General features: G+C 26.3%; 1 protein-coding gene across 1 annotated transcript; it reads left to right on the top strand.

The window, feature by feature from the left end:
- Positions 1 to 8,990: 8,990 nt before the first annotated feature.
- LOC107626109 (bifunctional 3-dehydroquinate dehydratase/shikimate dehydrogenase, chloroplastic) lies at positions 8,991 to 18,019 on the top strand. Its single transcript, XM_016328892.3, has 10 exons — positions 8,991 to 9,293; positions 10,892 to 11,003; positions 11,676 to 11,897; positions 13,928 to 14,268; positions 15,086 to 15,149; positions 15,354 to 15,462; positions 15,792 to 15,941; positions 16,478 to 16,626; positions 16,721 to 16,883; positions 17,783 to 18,019. The coding sequence occupies exons 1-10, from the start codon at positions 9,091 to 9,093 to the stop codon at positions 17,824 to 17,826; spliced, it is 1,557 nt and encodes a 518-aa protein (XP_016184378.1). The 5' UTR covers positions 8,991 to 9,090; the 3' UTR covers positions 17,827 to 18,019.
- Positions 18,020 to 21,226: the final 3,207 nt, after the last annotated feature.

The following is a 21,226-nucleotide window of genomic DNA, read 5'->3' as shown; positions in this document are numbered from 1 at the left end:
ACGGAAATCAAATAAAAAATCTACTTCTTATTCGATAAAAATAAGAGACCAAAGACCAACAACTAACAAAAAACAAACCAAAACACCTTGTCAAAACACCAAAACTAAGGTAGCATTTGGTAGAAAGATAGAGACAGAAAGATTGAGCTTGAGAGACAAATACTAAGAGACAGAAATTGAAAATTAATCTCAATATTTTGTTTGATGCAAAATAGGAGACAGAAATTGAAACAAGAATGAAACTCTAATTTGATTTGCATAAAGGTAAAATTAGAATTAATTAATTGAAATGAGGGTATTTTAGATATAAAATATTATTAAAGTTTTAAGTCTCCATCTCTAAATATTTTAGTACCCTATGTCTCCACTTTTTGGAGATACTGAAATACTGAAATTTTGGATACAGAGACAGAAATTTTAATACTAATCTCTGAACTAACAAACATGATATTGAGTCTCAGTCTCTCAGTCTCTATCTCATTACCTTCAAACACAAACGCTACCTAATACTAACTCCTCAAAAAATACCCTACACGTACTACTCCTTATAAAAGAATTTAGCCTTAGTTTTGTGCCGCTTTTCACTTTTTTTTTTTTTTTTTGTTCTTTTTTATTGTACTGTCAACTCTGTTGATATTTTTTTTTGTGAATTCTATGGTGCTGTCTAAATTACCTAACTTGCTTTAAAGATAAAAAATAAAATATTTAAAATTTATTAAATATTATCTATTTACCTTTTTTGATAAGTTAGGCGCACAATTTCAAAGGCACCATAGCATTCTTTTTTTTTTTTTGGTCTCTCGTTACGTAAATATTTCACAATTTTTTTTTATCACTATACTGTAAACCTAGTTGGGAGCTTAATTTTTAGGTTATTCTTACCTCTTCTTTTGAGTTGATGTTTTAGAGTCAGCTCCTAATAATTGTCGTGAGAGGCCTTTGATATATTTGATATCTAACTTTATCCAAGAGAATAAAATTTTATTGTTGTATTATTATATTTGATATATTTGAATTGCGAAAGAAAAAAATTTCGATTTTAATTTTAGATACCTCTATACCTAAGAAATAGTAAAATTCTCTAAGACTTTTTAGAGAAAAAATATCATTCTGACCAAAATAATTTGAGAGATCTCTCGTAGATTGTGCTTTTAGAACAAAAATGAATTAAATTTGGTCTTTTAAAACTAAAATGATGAAGGGTGGAACAGAGTAATGAACCAAGTTAGAGTTTGCTTCTGAACCACTTGTTGGCATACATAATTCAAAGGTCCAAGTTTTAGGGGTGAACGCGGATCGGATCGGATTGGATATGGCCAAAATTTTGATTCGATTCGCACTAAAATCATCGGATGGGATCGGATCCAATATCCGCAGTTTTTAAGGTTGGATCCGATCCGATTCGATCCGTATCGGATATCGGATATATCCGCAAAACACAAAAATATTTTTAAAAGCTTATTTTTATTAAAAAATATTAATAAAATTTATTTTTTCTATTCTTTTAAATATGTTTACTCTTAAAATAATATTAAACATACTTTTCTTGAATAATAAATTAAAATAATACAACATATATGATAATTATTAGTTGAAATAAAACATAAAAAGAATATTTACTTATTAATTTTTTTATTTTTGCGGATACGCGGATACCAACACAAAATCCACAATCCGATCTAACTAGTGTGCGGATTCGATCCGATCCGAAAGCCTTGCGGATCGGATCCATATCCGCAATTTTCTGATCGGATTCGGATAAACACTGCGGAGATGCGGATCGAATCCGATCCATGAACACCCCTGCCAAGTTTTATTATATTCTTATATAGCGCACTACAAGAAAAAAGGTCTATGGCCACGCTTTTTTTTTTGCTACGCTTTAAAAGCATGGCCAAAAGTAGTCAATGGCCACGCTTTTATGAGGGTAGCGACTAAATAGAGATTTGGCCACATTTTTTCTTACTACGCTTTAAAAGCGTGGCGAAAAGGGTCAATGGTCACGCTTTTATGAGAATGAGGACATGCTCTATATTGATGATGATGAAGAGCAGTGCATTCAAATACCATGTTGATTTTTGGTTATCACTGCTAGTATTTAACAGGTTACGGTGGTTGATGCTGAGGCATACACCTATGATGATGAGGTCATCAAGAAAGTTGAAGCAATGGGGAAGCCCGAAAATCCTGAAGAAGAAGCTACTGTGAAAACTACTAGAGCCATAAAACATCATCAAGAAAGCTGAAGCAATGGAAAATCCCGAAAATCCTAAAGAAGAAGCTACTGTGAAAACTACTAGAGCCATAAAAGCTTCTCAATTGTTACTAAATGCCATTGAAATCCTGAAGACAAAGCTGGATGCATGCTGTACGTCTCTGAGCACATAGTGGAGGCTGATGATTAGTTTGGTGAATTGGGTGCACATATGTGAGGAGGTTTATCAAAATTATTGTTAGATAGGATGGCAAAGTTATTGGAATTGTAATTCATGTATTAGGAATACATTGCGTAGTTGTTATCATTTTGATTTTTGATATTTTGTTATACTGTCATGTGATTAAACATTTTTTTTGTGACAAGTTTATGTATGATGGATTAGTGGATTTAAAATTATTGGTCATTGTCTAAATTTTAAAATTATCTATTAATTTTGTAAGGTTTTATTACAAAGATTTAAAAAGATTTAAAAAAACTATAGGTTACTGAACAAAGTTTTTGCCATGCTTTAAAAGCATAGCCATATTGTACAACAGTCATCAATTGCCACGCTTTAAAAGCGTAGCTGTATCTCTCTCTTTTGGCACGTTTTAAAAACGTGGCCATATTTGGCACATATGGCCACGCTTTTAAACCGTGGCGATCTTTTAAACCGTGGCGATAGGTCACCAAAGCGTAGCGATAGAGCAAACGGCACCCTTGCAGTTGTGACCCTTTCAAAAGCGTGGCGAAAAGTTATCGCTACGCTTTTTTTTTTACTTTTCGCCACGCTTTAAAAGCGTAGCAAAAGGCATGTTTTCTTGTAGTGGCGCTTGCAATTCTTCGATCATAGCTTGCATTTGTGGAAATTCAAACTAGAGTATCTCTGGGTAAAAATCAGAAAATTAAATTTATATTTACAATATTAACTATTTGAATAATTTTAGTTTTCTTAATACAGACAAAAAAATGTCATGTGATAAATCGAAGTCCTTTAGTCACTTTCTTGCTCCATGACAAGGACAAAAGTTTTGGACTAGAACCCCACCAAACTTTTTGGGTTTGTTTATTTAAAATATTTTGATTAAAAATTTGAAATTTTTTTTTATATTTTTTACAAATATTAATTTTATTTAAAATTTGTTTCGGACCAAGTTATGCATTTACTTTAAAAAATTATTACTAGAAATGCAATTTTTTTTAATCTTTGCTAGACTCTTGTTCATCTTATTTGTAGAATTTAACAAAAAAATTTATTATATAATAAAAAAAAATAAAATCTAACATAGTATATATTTTATTTCAATTTAATAATGATCTAAATTTAAATTGAATTGCTAATTAAGTATATAAACTGAGTGTAAATTTGTCCTATTACAATTTTAAAATAATATCACTTGAAATATTTACGTGTCATTAGGTGAATTATTATTTGCAAGTAACATGTTGACTGATATAATAATAATTATTATTATTATATATATAGAATTATGTACATGAAGAGAAATTTATTGAAAATTCAGGCGGTTAACTTTTATTTGTCAATTCTATGATAATAATAATATAGATCAACCTCGTCAAAATTAAAATTCGATTAAACTCTACCCATTTTTGTCCACTTGTTTGTTACATTGTTCCTTACAATTTTGTCGGTCACTATATAATCTTTTAATTCTTCAAAATAAATAAATTAATATATTTATTAAATTATATATAAATTGAGTTAACCTGTAATATTGGAAGTTCTAGATCACCAATAATGAAACATGTTAAAATGTATGCAACTTTTCTCTCTTCACTCTATTGTCACACATGAACCGATGGTGACAAAAATCATCACTATACTCCACATGGATTTTTTTTCCTATTTAATTTCTGCTGAAACAGTGAAAAATTAAAGTCACAAACTAATTGATTAAAGGCCCCCATTATTGTCTCTCCGACTTATTCGTGAAAGGAAATTAAAAAAAGGTTTCTACATTCTTCTGAATTAGTCTAGTTATAACAGTGATTCTATCTAGCTAGTAAGATCTAAGAATATTTGTATAAACTTCTTGCATAATTTTCACATCTCAGATTTTCACTTAAAGGATTTTTTTTTTCTTTATGCAGTATTACAAATTTTATATCACATAAAAATCATGATCTCTAACAAATTTACTAGACATTTTTATGTGTAAAACATTAATAATAATAATAATAATAATAATAATAATGCTTGTGAAATCTTAATCGAAATCTATGTGGACCAACAAAGCCACTTAAATAAAATGAAAAATGAAAACCAAGTGCTTGCTTGGACCTCGTGATTGATTGCTAGAGACAAAAGTAGCTTGTCATTGAGCCATTGGTCATGTCTTCCATGTTTTTCATTTTAATTATTAATATATTTTCTAAATAAATATATAAAGCTTTTGGTTACACATTTAGGAAATTCTTTTAAATAAATAAATTAAATATTTTATTTATTAATATATGTAATTTAGAAGATATTTATCAATTTATGTAAATGAAATCGGTCGTTATTAGCGACGATTTTGCGACCAATCAAACTTTTTTAGGATTTAAAAAAAATCGATTGCTAAATTTTAATTAGCGACTGATTTAGTAACCACCCACGGTTGGTCGCTAAAATAAAAATTAGTGACCGATTTAGCTACCAATAACAAAGTCAATCTAGTCGGTTGTTAAAATCGGTCGCTATTTTTTTAACTTAGCGACCGAATTAGCAACCAAAACAAAAAACAAGCTTTTAGGGTATGTTAGTGGTTAAATCGGTTGCATTATTTATCTCGTTACGTAAATTGGTAAATACTTCATAAATTATATATATTGATAATAAAATATTTAATTTATTTATATAAAAAAATTTCCTACACATTTATCTCTTACAAAGTAGAGTTTTTGGTAAATAATATAGACTATTTTAAAGCTTTTAGTGCAAGTTATAATATAAATCTTGCATCAAATAAATTTGAAAACTTCAATTATTTTATTTTTTTCATGAAATCTCTTTTCATTAATCACCTTAAAAAGTAATGTTTTTAAGGTATTTTAATCAATTGTTAATAAGACACATAAGAAATTATTTGTATTTAAAAGATCTATACATGTAATATTTTGAATTAAAATTATATACAAGACGAAAGTGTATTTTATACTCTTAACATTTGTATTTAATTTCAATTTTATCTTTAACTTTTATTTAATTCCAGTTTTTACACTAGATATTTTGTAACATTTCAATTTTACGCCTCTTTGTTTGAATTTTAGTTCGTCAATAATTAGTAGTCAAATTCTTTTATTTTAAATTTTACCATTCTTCTAATATTATGTTTTATACTTTTATTAGGGACCTAACCATTAAGCCCAAAGCCTTGGTTGTATAATTAATTAATTCACCTATCATTATAAAAAATCACATTATAGTAATTGTTGGCATGGAGCATACAAAACTATCTTTCCAGATTGCTTTTTCCATGTCATCATAATTTTTATAAATATTTTCTTTGATTTCTTTCCCTCAAACTCAAATTAATTAATATTATATTTTTATTTAAAAATATTTAATAAATTTAATTAACTTCTCTCTAGCTAGTAACGGAAATATACCAGTCAAGTTCAACCGTCAAGTGTGTCAGCTTTACATGTTTATTATGAAGTTGGTTGAACTTTTTTTCCCTAATACTAAAGTAGTAAAGTTTGATGTGTGTATTATTTTGGACAAAATTCATAAATTCACATAAAAGAGGTCTTTTTTTGGACATGTAAAACTTAAAAGTCTCCCTCATCAATCAGTACACAATGGGCCCTATGAGAAATACCTTTTCCAACAACATTGGATCAATAATGTAGTCATCAAATCACTGTATTTAACTCTTTTTCAGTAAGAAATATGAGGCTTTTTTTTTTTTTGTATTGGGTTGTTATTGATGTTTTTTGTTAATATATATTATGATACAGTGATATGGAATAAAAAAATTATAAGTAACAATTTAAAAAATGACCAAAAAATAAAAAAAATAAACAAAAATTGTAATTACGAATTCAGATATAACAAAAAGAAATAAGAAATTATGAGTCATAATTTTAATTTTTTAATTTAAAAAAATTATAACTTATAAAATCATGAATAACGATTTTCTTTTTTATGTAAATTGTGAGTACCAATTTGTATTATACATTACATTTGTAAAATATATATATATTTCAACTCATATTAATGTATTATACAACTCCTTTCATTATATATATAAAGAATAATTAGCAAAAATATCACAATGTTTGATTTTACTTTGGAATAATTGATGGATAATGATGACAGATAAATTGATTATATTTAGACAAAACAATTGAAGTAATATTCATTTTGGTTTTTTAAACTTGTTTGATGAGTTAATAGTTTTTATTTATTTATTTTTAAATGACTAACTAAGTCTCCTATTTTATTTTTTGAATATTATTTTAATAGGTGGAAACTCAGGTGTAGTCGACTTCACGTAAAATTGATAGCTGAGAGTCGTTAGATGAAAATTTAATCAAATCAGTCAAACTATCTAACGACTCTTAACTATCAACTTCACGTGAAGTTGACTACACATGAGTTTCCACCTTTTAATAACAATTCAAAGGTAATTTGCATCAAGTATCCATTAAGGCAGTGTTTAAATGACAATATTGTACTAATTAACAGATATATGATCATAAAAATTTAGTTAAAAACCAAGAGAAACTATATTTTTTTAAAGTATGAAACTCAATTTGTCATTTTAAAAAATATCAAAATGGATATTACTTTCTTATGATTAAAAAAAATACTGTAACTGTTATTATTGTTTTTCAATTATGGAAGAGATCCAAATTAGTACCACATGCATCACGTGAAAGAATAGGACCCTCATTTGGACGCGTGGCAGTTAGTGATTAACCTAATATCAACATATAAACCATTAAAATTTGTGTTTTTGTTTTTATTTTTAATATTTTTTATTTTTTAAATTTTATGAAAAAAAATAAAAAAAAATAAAATTTTATTTTTTATTTTTATTTTCTTTTTTTTTACAAAATTTAAAAAACAAAAAATTATTAAAAATAAAAACAAAAATTATAAATACAAACTAAACATCACATCCCTTATATATTGTGTTTGCATGGTGAATAATTGAGCTATAATAATATAACCAAATGTTATGGTAGTCAATGTCATTATCATAACCTAAGTATATTATTTTGATATGCGTGCCCATATGATATGATATGATATAAAACCAGTTCCACCACTGCACTTATAATAATGTGTGTCCTTCATTGCTCATGATTTGCACATGGCATGTTAAAGGGGATTAAAAAAAAAAGAAAGATAAAGAAAAGAAAAGTGTTATTATTTAATTATTTTTATTAAAAACCTTGAATTCAAATTCGGCGTATGAAATGGATATACATAGTAAAGAACCGAAGTAAAAAAAAAAAAAAAGTTTTTAAACGAAGTAGTAGTATGGCCGAACAATGAGAATGTGACACATTGAGTGGTTTAATTGTTTGTTCAAACTTGGTTTACTCATTTTTTAAACTTCTTCATGTCACATTCTCATTGCTCAATCTATCATACTATTTTATATATGAAAGAAAAAAACATTTTTGCTCAAAAATTTTACTAGAAAATCGATATTAAAGAGTCATATTTCTATTAAAACTTTTCAATGATTGAACATGGTTATAACATGAGATAAAATTGTCTAACTATATCTATAATGGTTCAATTTGGCTTGAACAAAATTAACAATTGGAATAGATTCCACATGCTAATTAACTATTTCTACACCAACAACAACAATAATAATAATAATAACTGTTTCTTGCAACTTATCGCCGGTATTACTTCTGTCAAAATTTTTCAGACAGTGTCGGTACTTACCAAAAATATTCCGTTGCTTAAATAAATATTTTTCTAAAATGAATTTTTCAGTGGTAATAAAAGAATAATTTTTTTTATTTTTGTTTACAATAAAAAATCCTATATATTCCCATCCAAAATATAATTCGTTACAAATACGAAATATTTAACTATAATTTGAAATCAATAAGATAATAATAAAATAATATTTGTACCGAGTTATATGTTAAATTGAGATATTATAGCTCATTATTCAAGTGTTTAATAATAATAATAATAATAATAATAATAATAATAATAATAATAATAATAATAATAATTGTCTATGCATTATCCAAAAATATAAAGTCAAGCCTAATAAGAATAAAAATTCACCTAAAAAAAATTAGCCTTATTTACTTATCCGACTTCATATAGAGGTTGGACATGACAAGGGTGGTTCAATTTTATTTATCTGAATAAGTGATTATCTCCTGAAATATCTTTTACTATCTCTCTATTTTATCTAGAAGAGAGATCTCAACAAATTTTTAAGATAACAAGAACGGTCATCTACCATCAAAGGCAAAACTATTCTAAAAATGGTTATTTTTTTACTATAAATATACTAACAAAGCCTCAAGTATATTCACTTATTCAAAATCCAATCTATTGAAAACTTACTTAAACCCTTACTAACTTAAACATTAGAGTCTTTTACAGGTACCATCTTTCACCTCTTCACAAAAAATTCAGACGGCAGTACCTCGACTCCAACACAAGTCGAACGCTACCCTAAAAAGAGTATAAACCTCATGTTCAGGCCCAAATCCATCCGTTTAAACTAATTTTCGGAACAATAATAATATTTTATAAACATATAAAGTCCCATGAAGCTATATATATAAATAGTCACACCTTGTTCCTTTGCCTATAAAGCTGTGGCAAATCAGTTGCAAAGTGATAGCATAGCATAAGACTATTCTTCATATCATCATCATCACTTATTAATTAATAATTCATGGGATCCATGAACAATTACCCTCTGGTTTGTGCAGCACTTGAATGTGAAACTATGGAAGAAATGGCATCTTCCATGGTTAAGGCCAAAGCAGAAGGTGCCAACATTGTTGAGCTATGCATTCATGCTTTGTCTTTCATTCACATTTCTCAACTTCACAGCCTCATCAACTTTAGAACACTCCCTGCAATTGTGTCTCTCAGGTTTTACTTTTCTTCTTTTATAATTTTTAAATAATAATATAATTATGCTTATTAATTTATTTATGCATGTGTTTCATTATTTTTCAGGCCAAACTCTTATTAAATTGTTAAAAGTTCTTTCAAAATTTGGAAAGGATACCATATCCTTTACTTTTTCAGATCTTAACGAGTTAGATTTTTTTTTTCTTCTAACATTTATCATATATAAAAAATAATTATTTATATTACGTATACACTAAAATCAGCTACTACTATAAAATACACATTAAAAATGAGTTAACAATATATATATTTATAAATATTTGGTAACAAACAAAATTTAGCTAAAATCAGCCAAAATTTATCTTATTTTTAGCATTTATTAATTGCTGCGACAATTAATGATCGCTAAATAAGATAAATTTTGATTTTTTTTATCTTCCTAACATGATTGTTTATTTATACACAAACACGTAGTGACTAATTTTAGTATACAAATAATATTTTTTATAAAAAAAAATACTTCATAAATAAATAATTTGAGAATAGAAAGTAGCATTTTATATATCTTAGCTTCATTACTTTTTTAAAATTTATTATGAATAATTAAACTGAGTCATTATGATAGTGTGTGTATATATTATTTTCATATTTTAGCTTGTTATGTTTTTTAATCTCATTTTTAAGTTACTTTACTAGTTTTTACACTTTTTATTGGGGCCCTTTTTATTGTTTCCATCAGTACTAAATACTATCAATGAATTTGATCGGTCATTCGGTTGTATCAAGTGGGGTTCACTTGGAAATAGTGACGAAAATAATAAGAACAATTTGACAAACAATGCAAATTTTATTAAAAAAATAAAAATATTTATCAATTGGTAGTAGATTCTAGATTATCTAGAAATTACGGGTGATTAGCACAACAAATTACTTAAATGTTGGTTACATAATTTAAATTTAAAACATAATATAATTCTAATCATTTAAAGTTATCCAATAATTATAAATGCATTCTCTCATTCTTAAATAAAAATTCTATTCTCATAATATATATATATATATATATATATATTTTATTGGTCCAGTTTTTCTTGGTATTAAAATGTCTTTTTTTCCATTATTGTTATTATTATGTCAAAGCCACTAGTTTTGGGTCACATGCAGATGGACCACATTTTGGTACAGTTTTGATTTATGTACAAAAGTTACTCTTGATTAGTTTTGTCACTATTGATCAAAATATCAAAAAAAACCTCAAAAAAAAAAAGTATTTTTGTTATTTTTGGGACTAAAATTTGGAGATCAAAAGTGGTCATAATTTATTGTTTTTTATTTTATTTTTATTTGTATTTATTAATTACTGTTATAATAAATATATAATATTAGACACAATAAATATATAATTATAAATATTATATATAAAAATAAATATTAAATTAAATAAAATAACTTTTGATTATTGTGTTGGTAGCATTACTCAAATTTTAAATGCACTAAAATGTTAAGTAATAAATACCTTAGAACTAAGGAGTGACATTTTATAAGTGGTGTATAGCATATGATTATATTGCTAATTTGAGCTGATGTTTATTTCATTAATTGTGATTAATTAACAGAGACCAATCACCATCAAGTATGATAAACAAAACTAAAAGCAAAGCTACATTGTTGGAAGTACTAAGAGTGGCAATGGAATTGGAGGTGGAGTTTATTGAACTGGATTATGAGGTAGTCATCATACATTTCAAGGATTTGGCTTCTTCTCACTTCTAAAGTGCGGGTATATGTAATTTCAAGGTTAATTAAAATAATTGCAAGATCTCAGTTTTTTGTTCTATTTTATGAAGAACTTAATAATGATTTAAGACTTTATTATAGAAAATAGGATAAAATATATTTTTTGTTTCTGAAATTTGTTAAATATTTTAAAAATATTCTTAAATTTTATTTTACTTTAATTTTGTCTCTAAAATTTTTAATTTGCGTTAAATATATATACCACTGACAAATAAATTTTCAGAAAATTTAGAACGAACTAAAGAATAATACATGACAACTATGTTTGATTTATTTGTGCTTAAGATTTTTTTTGTAAAATTGTTACTGAATTAATACTAAATTTTTTTAAAAATTAACCATCAAGAATATATTTGATGCAAATCAAAATTAAATAAAATAAAATTTAAGTATATTTTTTAAGTTTGTAACAAATTTTAAAGACAATATATAGATATAGATATCGACACAATATAATGGACCATTCATTATGTTTTTCTATGCATCTAATCCAGCATTTATTAATTAAGTTTTCGGTAACATTATTATTGTGTTTTTTTTTTTTTATTTAAGAAAGATTTAAAAAACCTATTTTTTATTTTATACTAACCTTTTTATTTTCAGTTGGCTTCTGATATATGCATATTCCAATACAAAATTCAGAACCCCAAGAGTAAATTTATTGTATCAAGGTATATCAATGGAGGGAAAGCTCCATCAGCTGAGGCATTAGGAGATCTAATTGCAGATATGCAATTTACAGGAGCTGATGTTATCAAACTCAAAATTGATGTTAATTACATCACTGATTTAGTGCCAATTTTTCGGATGCTCACACATTGCCAGGTATCAAACAATTTCTAATTAAATGACTAGTTTGTATGTAAATGAAGTATCATAAACTTGTCATTGACCACGTATTTTTATTTACAAACACTAAAATTTAAATGCACATTTTATGTGTATATTTTATCTTTGACTATTATGCATGGACACACAAACACAGAATAAGAGACGGATATATAAATTTTGAATTTTTATAAAACCTGAAGATACGACATATATATATAATAAATTATTTTTTAGATAAATTATAATAATATTTTGATATTTTATTGATATTAAAGTATTTAACATATTTTTTGTTTAAATAAATAATAATATATTTTATTTTTAAAGATTACATATTAAGAATAAGGTTGGACACACTGACAGTATCTAAGCGTATCTGAAGAAGAATTTTTCATTTTTTATTAAGACGTAATTAAACATAAAAAATATATGTGTCAAACAAATATCAATGAGTGTCGTATTCAAAATATATTCAACACGTAAACATGACAATTCAGCAAAATATTCGTACTTTAAAAGTCTTCAATAACTAAAATTAAATGCATACTCTATCTATATTTTTAACTTGTGTGTATATAACCTGATTCTCTAAAAATATGCCAATATCAACATTTATTTTTCTAAAATATTTTTATACAACTTATTCTCACGTGGCAGCAAGAGTTATATTTAATTTTTACCAGTGGTATTAACAGATGCCAAAATTATTTGGCGAAAATTATAAATTTACCACTAAATAAAGCGTTGTCAATTGTCAAAATATTTAGTGATGATTTTGGACAACCATTGATATAACTATCGTTAAACTATTTGCAATAATTTTTTTTTTTTAAATGTAGACATAAATCAATTATGGATTATAAAAGAAAATATTTACCAAAATATCATTATTGAATAATTAATTGATTGTATAAATATGTTATTGTTTATTATGTACCGGGTATAATTGCCAATTTTGCAATAAGTTCTTTATATTCAATATGGGAGCAATAGATAAGTCAAACCAAATTAATTTACCTAAAAGGCGATAAATAAATATTGTAAACAAAAAATTTGAGAATTTTTATTCATATATATAATTTTGTATCTTGAAATTATTAAGGCTGTATTTGGTTTTAAAAGTAGGATAAGACAAAATATTAAAAATAAAATATAAAAAAATATAAAAATTAGTATTATTGTATTTTGTTTAGTGATGAAGTAGAATAAATTATAAAAATTTAATTTATTCTTATTTTTTCGTTAAAAAAATTTGAGAAAAAAATATAATAATAAAAAATATAAGTATAAAAAAATAACAAAAATAATAAAAAAATAAAAAATAAATTGTGTCTCTGTGTTCTTTTTATCAAGATAGATATAAAATACACTAATATAATACCTGTAAACATATTATCTCTAACCACATTTTATCTGCTAAATACGATTTTATATCTCTATATTAGGGCTGTCAAACGGGTTAGCTCAGCCCATTTAGGCCCGGCCCGTTAAGTTCGCGGGTTAAACGGGTTTGCCCGTTTAAGCCCGCTTTAATTGCGGGTCAAAATTTTCTAACCCGGACCGTTTATGGTCAGCCCGATGGGTTAAACGGGCCAGCCCGTTTATCATTTTATTTTATTTTTTGAAAAATATTTTGACAAAAAATACTACTTTTAAGTCAAAAATCATTAAAAAATATTTTTTTTTAGTTGATGGGTCGGATTAAAGGGTCGAATCGGAGAATTATTAGCTAAAAGTGCTACTTTTTTAAAAAAAAATTTAAACGGGCCACCCGTTTAGCCCGTGGGCTAGCCCGTTTAACCCGTCATTTTTTTTTTCGGGTTAATCGGACTCAGCTCGTTTAGCCCGAAATTTAAACGGGTTTAATTTTAGAGGCAAAGTCTGCCCATTTAAACAGGTAAATAGACTGACCCGATGGATTTAGCCCATTTTAACTGCCTACTCTATATTCATGCCTCAATATTTCATACCTAAACAAACGCAGCCTAATGTATTTCATGATTGTGCTTACACTTTACATGCAGGTTCCCCTAATTGCCATTGCAGTGGGAAGTAGAGGCCTTATATGCCAATTATTGGGACCAAAATTTGGAGGATTTTTGGTATATGGTTCTTTGGAGGGAAAACCAATAGCAGGCTTACCAACTCTTGTTAGCCTTAAAAATGTGTATAAATTGGAGCATCTGAATGCCGATACCAAAGTTTTTGGGCTTGTATCAAACCCAGTGGGCCATAGCAAAGGGCCCATTTTGCACAACCCTACTTTTAGACATGCAGGTTACAATGGAATTTATGTGCCAATGTTGGTTGATGATGTTAAAGAGTTCTTCAAGACTTATACAAGCACTGACTTTGCAGGTTTCAGGTATACATTTTCTTAATAAGTATGCTTGAATATTGCATTTTTTAATTTTGATATGATTCTGGATTATGTATTTTGCTAAAAAATAGTACAAATATGTGTATTACGCAGATAAAGTGATACTCTAATGTATTTACTTTTTCACAATTTACTCTAGTAAAATTATTTTTCAAAAATAAAAATAAAAATTTACAATTAGCTTCAAATGAATTGCTTTTTTAAAATATTTAAAATAAAAAATAAAATTCATCCAAACAAATTTACTTTTTAGAAATTAAAAAAATTTATAATTTGCTCTAACGTTTTCTTAATTCCTCATATCTTGGAATAAGGAGAAAAAAAAAAGAGAAAATAACAAATCAATCCCTAACTTTTTAGTTCCCAGACATTTAAGTCCCTAAGTATTTAAAAATACATTTAAGTCCCTGACTTTTTCAAAATCTAGACACATCGATCCTTGAGTTTAACTTGTCTCATTTTAAAAACTCTTCCACGTATGCATCCGTAATGACCACGTCAGTACAATAGGAGTCACGTATGATTTATCGGTAAGTAAACATAGAGGATCGATATGTCTAAGTTTTAAAAAGATTAAAAACTTAAATATATTTTCAAATCCTAAAAGACTTAAGTGTCTGCGAATCAAAAAGTGAAGAAGCTATTTCTCTTTTTCTATATAAAAAAAAAACATTTTGAGGATATCACTCAAAATTTTCCCATATATAATTTTTTCCCCTAAATGTTGATTACTATAATAAGTGCAATTATTATATACATGCACAGAAAAAAGGAGTGATTCTTCTAAGTGAAATTTATGCAGTGTTGGAATCCCTCATAAAGAGGCAGCAATCAATTGTTGTGATGAAGTTCATCCACTTGCTAAGGTTTGTAATAAACAATAGTCATTGAAGATGTGTCAATTTACCTAAATGACCTATAGAAACTAAATCATTATTTAGCTGCACAATATTATTCTTCATATGAGCATTATTAATTTATTCAAATTTAATTAAGATAAATTTCATGTTGATCTAATTAAGTGTGCTAAAGTATGTTCTAAATTATGGTCTTCCATTTGCATTATATAGTCCATTGGAGCTGTAAATACTATAATAAGAAGGCCTATTGATGGAAAGCTAATTGGTTACAATACAGATTGTGAGGCTTGTATCACAGCAATAGAGGATGCAATGAGAGGTACCTTCACAATCAAACCATAATTTCTAAGTTACTTTAACCATATCTTTCCATAGTAAAAATTAGGGTAAAGTGTATTTTCTTTTTTATTTTAAATTTTTTGAAAAAATCTTAAAATATTTTTAATGTTTAATTTGATTTAGTTTTATCTGTTAATATTCGAAAAAATTTTTTAGATAATTACTTACATAAAAATGTGTTCACGTAAAATTGATAGTTAAGATGTTGATACGTATTCAATTAAATAGTTTACTAAAATATGTAAACTTATCTAACCGTTTAACAAAACACATATTATGTTAAAAAAATATATTTATTTGAATGAACAGGTAGAAAATATGTGAATGGCAAAGACCCAGAATCCTCTCCACTTGCAGAAAAAATATTTGTGCTGGTCGGAGCAGGAGGTGCAGGAAGGGCACTTGCTTATGGTGCAAAAAGTAGAGGAGCACGAGTCGTTATTTTCAATCGTAATTTTGGTAAATACCTTAAATTTAACTTTTATAAGTAAAAGAAATTACCATCTAATGAAAATTTTTTAATAAAAATATTATTTATACACGATAATTAGTCACTAAAATCAGCTACTAATGTATTTATGTATATAAATACATATGTGATTTAATTTATTTTCAATGTGTATTTATATTCTAATATATATTTGATACTTGTAATTAATTTTGGTAGCTGATTTTAGTATATACTTAACATAATCAAATTCTTAAATACTTCTAAAACCATTTTAAAAAATTAATATGAATCAAATTAAAGAATATTATTTTTTATTAAAATATACTCAGACGATGAGATCTTTATATAAAGATGACATTATGAATTTTTAGATAATTATGGTCAAATATATTAAACATCTAATAGTTCACAATACTATCTTCACGTGAAGATGTGGTTATGAAATTATACCATTTTTTTCCCTTACATACATAGCATCTAAAATTTGTCCTTATATATATGGTACATAGAAATTACAAGAATATATACGGTTATTGTTTGATAGAGAGAGCAAAAGCACTTGCACATGCAGTCTCAGGAGAAGCTCTACCATATGAAGACTTAGATAGATTCTCCCCACAAAATAATATGATCCTTGCAAATGCATCTTCTGTGGGAATGGAACCTAAGTCCAATGAAACTCCTATATCCAAGGTTCTTCCTCTTATTTATTACTTTTACTCCTACCTAACTAGCTACAACTTAAAATCATTCAATATGCATAATTCACATCATCTTTTATATATAGGATGCATTGAAAGCATATGAGGTTGTGTTTGATGCTGTTTACACTCCAAGAAATACAAGGCTCTTGCAAGAGGCTGCTGAGTCTGGAGCCATTGTGGTCAGTGGTGTTGAAATGTTCATAAGACAGGCTCTTGGCCAATTCCGACTTTTTACCGATGGATTAGGTACTAATTATGAGTGAGAAATATTAGAAGATCATCAAAATTTATTGTTTTTGGCCGCTATCAATCGAATTGCTTTAGTCTAGTAATTTAATAATATACTTTTAATCTACACTTTTAAATATTGATAGACTGTCAAACGGGCTAATCCGACCCATTTAGGTCTGGCCTGTTAATTCCAGATTAAATGGGCTAGCCCGTTTAAACCCGTTTTATTCGCGGCCTTAATTTTTTAGCCCAGACCATTTATGGTCAGTCCGTTTATTCTTTTATTTTATTTTTTGAAAAATATTTTGACAAAAAATATCACTTTTAGATCAAAAATATTTTAAAAAAAATATTTTTTTAGTTGATTGGTCGAATTTTCGGGTCGAATCGGGAGAAAATTCGGCTAAAAGTGCTACTTTTTTTTGAAAAGAATGCAAACAAAAAAAATAAACGGGCCACCCATTTACCCCGCAAACTAGCTCGTTTAACCCGTCATTTTTTTTAGGTTAATTGGGCTCAGCCCATTTATCCCGAAATTTAAACGGGCTTAATTTTAGAAATAAAGTCCGTCCATTTAAATAGGTAAACGGGCTGGCTCGATGGGTTTAACTCATTTTAACGGCCCTAGCTAAACTGTTGGTCAAGAAAAATAAATTCTGATAGCCCTCGAACGTTTTTTTATTATGATTTATAATCTTTTAAGATCTTAATATCTTTGTTGTTGAGTCATTAAAGTGTTTTAATTAATGAAAACAGTTTATTTTTGTCTATTTCAATGTTTATATCCTTTTTAATTAGATATAGTTATATTTGTATGTGTTACATCTTTATGTTGAGATTGTTACTAGACAAATTGAATTTATAACATTCAATTTTAATATGTATTTGCTTTTCTTTTCTCTTGTGCATTGCAGCTCCAGAGGCATTCATGCGGAAGCTTATTCTGGAACAATTTTGATTTCTTATTAACATCATATTTCGTCCATAAGAAGATGAATTTGTAACTTGTTCTCTTGTTAATAACAAAACAAGAAACATATTAAGAAGAAATGTAATAATATCAATGCAGAGTGATATGTATTATTCATGTATAATAATGTTTGATGTTGAATGAATAATGAAAGTCATTATTTATGGATCCTTTGCTCTCATTTTTTCAAAGAAGTTAAAGAATTATTGTATAGAGTATAAATAATAATTTTAATATATAATTTTTATGATCACCATTCATCTTCTTGATAACAATTTTGTTCATTCTTGATAACTTATGTTATAGGTTTGCCTTATATTCAAAAAGGAATAAGGACATATAGTATCTTGATAGTGGATATTCAAGGCACTTAAAAAAAATTTACATTCTTCATCAAGTTAAGTGCATTTCATGGTGGATTTGTGACATTTGAAGATGAGGATAAAGAAAAAATCATAGACATAAAAAAAATTGATAATATTACAGATGATACAGAAGTTACAAACAGCCTTGGACGAGGTGCAGTAACTGAAATGCAATTAGATTCTGCAGATGCTGCTACACTAAATATTTCGAAGACAAAATAGAATTATCTCCTGATTTTGTAAGAGACAATACTGCTACAGAAAATACAGAACCATCAAAACTGCTGCCATCATATCTTTTTTGTATAATGATGTGATATCTGCATTTAATTTGAATTTATTTCCTTCTACATTAAAAATGATTTATTCAAATTATTTTTTGCATTAATTATGTTTTTAATTCTAAAAATCTTTTCTAAAATTTTTTTTCAAATCAATTTTAAAATCTTTATTTATTTCCCTCTTTGATGATAAAAGAGAGAGAAAATAAAGATTAAACTAAGCCATTATTTAGTTGATGCTTTTTATGATCTTATGAACTTGTCAGTTTATTTTGCTAGTTTTTGATATTTCTCTTATTTAAAATGTCTTGATTATGATCTGATATATTTTTTATATATATGTTTGTTTGTTGCTCTGATTTATTTTATCATATTGCTTTACTTTGATACCTAATGGTCATACACATCAAGCTATGTCTTGTATTTTCCTGGCATATGTGTGCTGCTTTTGAATATGATTAGGTTCATACATTTTTAAACTATTAAGCTTGATTAATGAATGTTCAAAAACAGAGAAAGATTCTTAAAATTCAGAGAAGTCATCTTTTTCTTCTCTTCTTTTTATAATTTAATCATGTTTATCATAAAAAAGAGATTGTTGACTGTTGAGTTCAGTTTTATTTTAAAACCTTATTATGATAAATATAATTAATTATTTTCTATTATAATCTTTATGATAGAGAAATATAGGGATCAATTGAGTACCTTTGTTCAACCTGGCTGAAGGAAAGATTTCCTCATCAATTAAACAGCTGCTGCGCCTATTTTAGAAGAACAAATTTGGAAAGCCTTCACCGTCTATAATCAACGACTACATCCATCATTTGCTCCAACGGCTATGTGATAAACATGGAAATTATTCTATTAAAAAAGAGATATGAAACTTTATATATTGATGAATCATCAAGAAAAAGGGCAATTTTTTTGTGTATATCATATTAAGAAAAACAGATTTTAGTCGGCTTTTTTATTAAAATAAATAATCAAAAAACATTATTTCCCTAAATACGCATCCCTGAAAATTGGGTAAAAAACCCAAATAAACCAAGCCGAAAAGTTTATTACCCAAATCAGCCAAAACAAAAATTATTTCAGCAATCCACCAATGGTCATTTATATATAATTCGAATCAATATGATTCGAACTACAAATACATGTAATTCGAAACAACTTGCTTCGAATTACGTTTGAATGAATATGCATGTAATTCGAATAAAGTAGATTCGAATTAGAGAAGGATAAATCGAATTGACTCGATTCGAATTAGTAGGCTCATGTGACTCTATGGAGTTCGAATCATATTGATTCGAATTATTCAATGTTGGTGACACTAGGTAGTTTGAATTAAGTTGATTCGAATTACTAGTGAGTTGCCTATATAATGCTACGTTAGTTGGATATATATCAATTTTTTTTTCACATTCTTACTTGGATAGTTGGATATATATCTTATAGTTGATACAAAAGATATTTATTGTATAATTTTATTTTTCTAAAAATATTATATATATATATATATATATATATATATATATATATTGATGATTACACAATTTTAGAAATATTTAAAAAGTATTATTAAAATTAAAATTATATTTTTTATTATTTGACAATAAAATTAAAAATTAAAAATTAGGGATTAAAATTAAAAATTAAAATATTTATGAGCTATCAATTCGAATTCCATACAATACACTTTTGTCCATTTTTAATAGCTCATAAATATTTTTTAATACATTTATTTAAATTATACTACAAAAAATATTTTATTCTATGCAAAACAATTTAAAAAAATGGCTTAAAAAATGTTAGGAGTACTATAAAAATTTGTAATGTTCTAATGACTTAGGTACTCAAATTTTAAATAAAGTACTCTACATAGTCAATAATAATTTAGAAATTAAAAAAATATTTTATTCCATACAAAATAATTAAAAATATATTTTATTTATTTTTTCACACATATTTCCTAGTCATTATATTGCCATTGAAATCCTCATATATTTCTAATTTCTCAACCTAACCTTCACAAATTCTAACACAATCTTCATATAATTTTACTTGAGATATGTGTCTCATTTTTTGTGATTTGTATAAGTGAGTCAATATATATATATGGGACTATGTAAAATGAGACACATATCTCAAGTAAAATTATATGAAGATTGTGTTAGAATTTGTGAATGTTAGGTTGAGAAATTAGAAATATACGAGGATTCCAATGACAATATAATGACTAGAAAATATGTGTGGAAAAATAAATAAAATATATTTTTAATTGTTTTGTATGGAATAAAATATTTTTTTATTTTCTAAATTTATTAAAAAATATTTATGAGCTATTAAAAATGGACAAAAGTGTATTGTATGGAATTCGAATTGATAGTTCATAAATATTTTAATTTTTAATTTTAATCCCTAATTCTTAATTTTTTATTTTATTGTCAAATAATAAAAAATATAATTTTAATTTTAATAATACTTTTTAAATATTTCTAAAATTGTGTAATCATCAAAATATATATATATATATATATATATATATAATATTTTTAAAAAAATAAAATTATACAATAAATATCTTTTGTATCAACTATAAGATATATATCCAACTATCCAAGTAAAAATGTGAAAATTTTTTTTTATATATATATCCAACTAACGTAGCATTATATAGGCAACTCACTAGTAATTCGAATCAACTTAATTCGAACTACCTAGTGTCACCAACATTGAATAATT

The sequence above is a fragment of the Arachis ipaensis genome, chromosome B2 (genome assembly GCF_059453495.1).
Source record: "Arachis ipaensis isolate K30076 ecotype BB chromosome B2, ASM5945349v1, whole genome shotgun sequence".
NCBI lineage: Eukaryota > Viridiplantae > Streptophyta > Magnoliopsida > Fabales > Fabaceae > Arachis > Arachis ipaensis.
The sequence above is the reverse complement of the archived record's forward strand: the minus strand, read 5'-3'. Positions and strand labels throughout refer to the sequence as shown.